The sequence below is a fragment of the Oryzias latipes genome, chromosome 20, assembly GCF_053564925.1.
Source record: "Oryzias latipes strain Hd-rR chromosome 20, Olatipes_Hd-rR_3.1".
In the NCBI taxonomy this organism is placed as follows: Eukaryota; Metazoa; Chordata; class Actinopteri; order Beloniformes; family Adrianichthyidae; genus Oryzias; species Oryzias latipes.
Window position 1 is genome coordinate 29,948,084 of NC_136256.1, and position 6,510 is coordinate 29,954,593.

Consider the following 6,510-nt stretch of genomic DNA (forward strand, 5'->3'; position numbering starts at 1 on the left):
CAGGTTGACACTAATTTCAGTTTTTTAGGGAGTCAACCTTTCATGAGAAGAACAGTGAAGTCAGACTGTGTTTAGCATAGCAGGACCTTTGGGTGGCAGATGTTCAGGATTCAACTCTCTGAATGCAGAACCATTTCATTCTGACTCATAATCTATACAAAGACAAGCAGCTCCAGTCTGCATCTTTGTTCTCAAATGTCGTGGAGTTTTGTGTTTGGATGAGGCGTTCCAACTAAAGTCTGAGCCTCTAAAACATCCCAGAATGAAGGAGACCCCCGCTGTGGTTTCTGCAGGACAGGGGAGCCACTGAAGCAGTGCTGTTCTCACTTTAAGTGTGATGTTCTGGACAGAACCAGCTGGACGTTTGTCTCCTCAGACGGACAGGTCTCTGTAAAGGATCAGCCATTTCATGCAAACCTTCATCAAGAATCAGCGTTCAGATCCTTTTTCATGGATCTGGCATTACTGTCTCAACCAGCTGACAATAATGTTTGCTAGCTTGATGACACACTGTCCTTTGACGATCACCAATGCAAATGAGAAACATCAGTCTGTTTGTTAATATGAGGCCAAAGAAATATTAATGTCCACATCAAATTAGATTTCTGATTTTCTCCCTCTTTAACTAAAATTTGATTGGATTTGAAATGCTTTATTTCAAGCAATCAAAGCTAGAATAATGCACAAAACAATACAACCAGCAGCTATCCATTCGCACAAAGATGTATCAAACTTATGATAAGTAGACATTAAATCAAGGATTGCTGGAAAGGGAGTGGAAGGAAGTGAATGTATATAAACCCCCCCGTTTCACCGTAACCATTTCATTACCAACAGTTTCATTAGGAATACTCAAGTATCAATAAACACATGACAAAGATGAATCCCTTAATAATTATGAAAAAATAGACAAAACTCTATTTTTGATATTATTATAGCACATGCAGATCACATATGTAAAATAAGTGCAGATTATTTTCATTAAAAAGTCCTGACTATGATTAGAAATAACAGTATATCAGAATAAATGTTCATAGATCAATGCAGGTCTTTTTCACACTCAGCAGAGAAACACGACCCAAACATAATGTTTGACTCTGCAGCTAATTTGGCCGGTAGATAAAAGAAATCTACCATGTTTGGACCTGTTACATCGTTACATTATTGTACACAGAAAAGCCATAAGTGCTATTTTGAAATGATCTTATGTTGACTGCAAACAGAGAGGAAGTTACTGCATAATTAAAACGCTAGATACACTTTTTAATTGTTTTTTCTTAGAAGTACCTTTGATTTCTATTCAGTCTTGGCTTTCTACTTTTGGGGTTTAATATTATCTAACCGTGAACCTAAACAAGCTGAGAAAACAAGGAGAGATTCACTAGAGGGGCAGATTGAGAGAAAAAGCCCTTTCACCTAATTCTGCCACCAGGTAATGCATGATAATATGATATCATGACATCGTGGATCCAAACTTGGAAAATCAAATAAAAAATAAAACTCATTCTACCAGATCCCTCATGTTTTCCTCCACACAGTATTTTCATTCAATTACCACCATTTTGATTGTGAAGAGGTTCTGTTGTGTTTCTCCGGTGAAGTCGATGTTTATGCAGTAGAAGAAGCAGGACAGCAGGACAGCAGTGCTCTCTCTGTGGGGCTTTGGGAACCCCAGGAAGGATGGCACTAACTCCATAGCAGGGAATAGGGCTGCACGATATGAGGAAAACTCACCATGTGCCATGTTGGTGATTAAGTAAGGGTTAATGGCCAACGAAGTCTGCATTATCCCTTTTTAACGCACGCCGTGGAAGCCTGAACCGTCCGCTGCAGTCAAGATTCGGCAATATTTATATGCTGATGGTCCCGATGGGTTGAATAAAGCATCAGTTCAGAGAGAAAGTTCACGTCTTCCCGCTTGTTTTTGTCCAAATGATGAAGCTAAAGGTTGTTTTAAAGAAGCCGGCGCAGTGATACAAAACATTTAAGCTAGCTGACTGGAACTTCTTTTCTCACCGTGCGGTTATCACTGTGGTTTATCACTTTTTAATGCACATCCAGCAGCCAATCAGAATCGAGTATTCACCCGGACCATGGTATAATATTGCAATAACAATATAACTTGCGATAGAGAGAGAAGAGCAACACAACCAAAAACATCATTCCCATTTCATTGCAACAGTTTAATAATTATACTCCAAATGACCCTCATTGACATGGTCAACAATGTGAAGGGGTCCATCCAATTGGTCAAATGCAGAAAGGGATTTATTTGATTACTTAAAGGCTTCAAGTTGCCATAAGATTGTTTTAGCACATTTAATTTACCATGTGTGTGTGAGTTCACTGTTTGTCAATTTACCATTTGGTAATTTATGCTGTGTGAATGTACTGTGTGTGTGTGTGTGTGTGTGTGTGTGTGTGTGTGTGTGTGTGTGTGTGTGTGTGTGTGTGTGTGTGAGTTGACTGTGTGTGTTTACAGAAACGATCTTTAGACATTCAAACTCATTCAATGTTATCAGATGGAAAGAAGTTTTTCAAAGCCTCACTGATAGAAAACCTCATGATCTGGATTACAATATGGAAACCAAACTAAATGCACGATTGTGATATTGTTTTAAAATGAGTTTATGAACAGACAGAGGTGAGAGTGTTGAGTTATTCTTCTAACTGGAACAGCTGTTTTCTGAGAACGTCTTTGCTAACGATGGATTCCAGAACTTCCAGGCGTTCCTGGTAGAGTTCTGACGTCTCATCCTTGTAGGAGTCAGACGTTCCCATGAGGCCGTGTGCTGCATTGGGAACAAACCATGTCAGAACACAAAACTGGAGCTGACGTTCAGTGTGTGCTGTCAAAAGACTCTGGTGGTGTCTCAGCGACATGAGCGAGTCCTCAAGCGTCCTGTGGAAAAGCCCCTCCCACTGTACAGATGCTGGCAGGATCAGTCACCTCTAGCCCCTACAGACGTTACCTGTAACCGTCCCAGAATCCAGCAGCTCTGTGAAAAGACGTGTGCGTCTTCTGAACGCGCTAACAGGTCAGTCCACCCTTCCACTGAACGCTGGTCTGAGAAGAGCGTCTCAGCTGTCAGAGGAGCCTCCATGACTGCTGTTGGTCAGTGATGTGGAACGGAACGGACCGCCTTTTGGTTTGTTATTGAGGATCCGAGGAGGAAACTCTACAAACTCAGCTTCAGGTTGAAGCTTCACGTCTTCATCAGAAACGGATCGTTTTCAGTCGTTGGTCTGTTCCTGCTTTCTGTGTACCGCGTCCATCTTTGCTGCTGCCTTCCTGACCTTTGACCCGCGTTTCACCAGTGTTCTCCGCTGAGCAGTACCAGCAGCACCAGGAGCAGCTTGCTCTCATGCAGAGGCAGCAGATGGAGCAGAGCCTGCAGCAGACCAACAACGCTGCCCCCACCACCACCACCACCACCTCCACCATGCAGGTCAGTGCATGTCACCGCACAGGTGGAGCTGCAGACTCCTCCCCCTGGAGCTCAGACCAGCATCTCCTCTGCATCTTTTCAGACCTTGGTGTCCAAGACTCTGGACCAGGCCAGGGCTCAGTTTGCCGCTTCAGCCCTCATCACCACAGATCAGCTTCTGTCCTTCAAACCCAAAGAGGAGTTACTGCTGGGGGGCGGAGTCAACGGGATCCTGGCAGGAGCAGGTCAGTTTCCTCTCTGCATCCCCGACAAGCAGGTTTGTTTGTTCTTCTGTTTCTCTGATTTCCATAAATTGGGTCAAACGTCAGATGATTGACATGTAAGAAGAGCTTTTAACGTGAGATGATCCTCCCACAAGTCATGTGACATCTGTCCAGAACAGACGATCTGAAAATGCTCAGCTTAACCAACACTTTTCAATAGTGGAATCCCTGATATACACAGTGGTGATGGTGATGATGATGATGGTGATGGTGATGCTCTGACACTAAAAAGCAGCCTTTTCTGCTCACCTGGATCTACCTGCAGTTGAAAACTATTTCTGTATTGACACAATCAGTCTGTTCTGATCAGCTGACTTCATCTCTTCCTGTCTTTGACTCCGCCCCCATCAGGTGTCTTCAAAGGTCTGCACCTGACCACCGCAGCGCTGCATCAGACCAGCCAGTCCTCCGCTGCCGCGCCCGCCCCGCTCCAGCCCTCCTCCAACTCGGCTGCCCCCACCCCCACCAACTCCACCCCCAGCGCTCACGCAGCGGCGGCACTGGGACTCCTGGGATGCAGCGCCGCCGGGGCCACGCCCACCACCACTCAGGTCCTCATCGGGAACAACCTTTGTCTGAGCGTGCCGTCGGCCGCCAGCCTCTCTGGCCGCCACCTCCCCCGGACTCTGGGCAGCGTGCCGCCTTCTGCCTTAAAGCTGTCCACCAACCTGCAGATGCCCAAAGTCCCCGGAGCGTCCCCCATGGACATGGGCGCCAGGTGAGAAGGCGGGACGCTGGCTTTGATGCTGGAGCTTCCTGTGATTCCACCCAAACCCCCTCCTCCTCTTCCTCGCAGGGAGAACCACGAGGAGGAGAAGTCGGCTCTGAACAGTTTAGCAGACAACACAGTGGCCATGGAGGTGACGTAGCGCGGGGGGGCGCTGTGCATCGTAGCATCGGGGGCGCAGAAGGACGGACGGACGGACGGCGAAGGCCGCCATTCTCATCTCAGTTTTTAAAGCTTTTGTTACTGCTGACAGTGAAGAGCGGGCGGCGTCCACGATCTGTACAGTAACCACATCTTTGTAATCTATATGTGTAAATATACGACTTGAAGACAGAAATGTTCATTTGTGATGTTTTGCACTCGGAGTCAAAGGAAACAAGAGGAAGCCAAGTTGACGGGTGGCGAGCGTGAGAGCTGTATAGAGAATGTGTGATCCCGTGCATGGTGCGGACGGACGGAGCCTGCTGTTTTATCTATTTATTGTGCCGTGTTTACAGCTTTTCTTTGGGTTTCGCTTCGGTTGGCTGCTTTTCATTTGTACACTGTACCTTTCTCGGTTCTGTGCTGTAGTAAATGTTCGGTAGCTACGGACTCCTGGGTATTTTTGTATGTCGTGAACACAAAGCAGCCCCCCCACCCTCCACCTTTATTTGGGGTCTCTGTGTGAAAGGAGGCCGGGGGGGCTGCAGGTGGGGGGCGCTGCCACCAAACCAGTAACAAACGGGGATGAAGTCTCTTCCCAGAAGCCCCTGCTGCTTCTGATTTAAGCACTATTTTTGTTATTTTGATAAACACGAATGCTGCTTTTGTATTTGGTTAGTTTTTTGTTTGTTTTTTGAGGGGGGGGGGGGGGGGGGGTCCTTCATTTTCATGCAATCGGGGTCCTCTTTGTTTTATCCCAGACAGAGTTTTGTAAAAGAAAGTGGGTTATTTTTGTATCTTTTTGTTCTTGTGGTAAACTTGATTGTAAGCTTTTCATTGGTTCATTTGGTGATGAAGGCGGAGAATCACTGAACATTTCATCATTCCAGGTTCCAGGTGGAAAAATGCTGATGACAGCTCTTCTCTCTCTTCTCTCTACTCTTCTTCTTTCTTCTCCTTCTCTCTTTGAAAAAAGAAACTCCAGACGGCTGCAAGGCCAAAAACCACAAGTATTGGGTGCCTTCCTTTGGGGAATTGACTGTTCTCTCTTCTGTGAAGAGTTCGACACAAAGGCAGCATTACTTAGTAGTGCTTCCTGTCTTTGTCAGAATCTGAATGCCCAGTCCAATGGCAGGATGGATCCATGAGGTTTACTTGTCCCACCTGGAGGCTGAAAAGACTAAAAAAATGTGACAAACTCACTAAAATAAGACAATAAAGCCCAGGGCATTAAATGTGACCGGCTCGGCGTCTTCTCTCTGTGTCACACTGTTGGTTTGCTCAAACGTTCCTCTGAGTTTGAGGCCGTCGCCACGGCCCCCCACCACCACCTCACAGCAAAACTGGAAATACCCTTTGGATCTTTGGACCGTCATGTCCCAGACTCTGAACCCGGCCGGCGCTCGCTTCAGCCGCCATCACCACATAGAAACCAGTCTGACCAATAGAACGACGGCTGTTTATTTCCTTATACAAGTCTGGGATTTGACCGGTACTTCCTGTTTGAAACGCCAGGGGGGCAGAGTGTTCATATGAAATGTTCCAGTTATGCTCCTCCCACAGAGTTCAGGCCAACAGTTAAACCTGTGGTGGTAGTATCATGATACGAGACTAGCTTTAGTTAAATGGTTTGATTTAGATTTAAAGAAAGTCAATGATGTCAAAAGGACTTCTGGTCATTCTTGGGCAGAAAGTTTTTTTACCTCATGACTTAGTCCCCCCCCCCCGATACAAATGCCCTAGAAGGTTTCTGCTCTCAGGGAACCAAAGCCCAGTCTGGCCTCCTGAATCCAGGTTCTTCCCTGAAACCTTCAGGGGGGGGGCTGGAAGGACCAAACGTCTCAGACGTCTTCCAGCTGCAGCTTGATGGAGGAACCCTCTAAAAAAGCTTCAGGGCGGTTCTGAGAACCCCCCAGGATGAAGACGCAGA

The 6,510-nt window shown here is 46.3% G+C and overlaps 1 protein-coding gene across 3 annotated transcripts in view; it reads left to right on the plus strand.

Annotated features, from left to right (window-relative positions):
• LOC101155065 (enhancer of polycomb homolog 1) overlaps window positions 1-5,820 on the plus strand; it is a 31,320-nt gene extending 25,500 nt beyond the window's left edge. For 2 of the 3 annotated variants that reach the window (XM_023950074.2, XM_023950070.2), the window contains 4 exons: window positions 3,319-3,449; window positions 3,532-3,673; window positions 4,064-4,430; window positions 4,509-5,820. In XM_023950074.2, the coding sequence (XP_023805842.1) occupies window positions 3,319-3,449; window positions 3,532-3,673; window positions 4,064-4,430; window positions 4,509-4,581 (713 nt within the window). In that variant the 3' untranslated portion in view covers window positions 4,582-5,820. Of the gene's footprint in view, window positions 1-3,318; window positions 3,450-3,531; window positions 3,706-4,063; window positions 4,431-4,508 lie in introns of all 3 variants that reach the window. The other variant, XR_013652290.1, reaches the window with a different exon arrangement.
• Window positions 5,821-6,510: the final 690 nt, after the last annotated feature.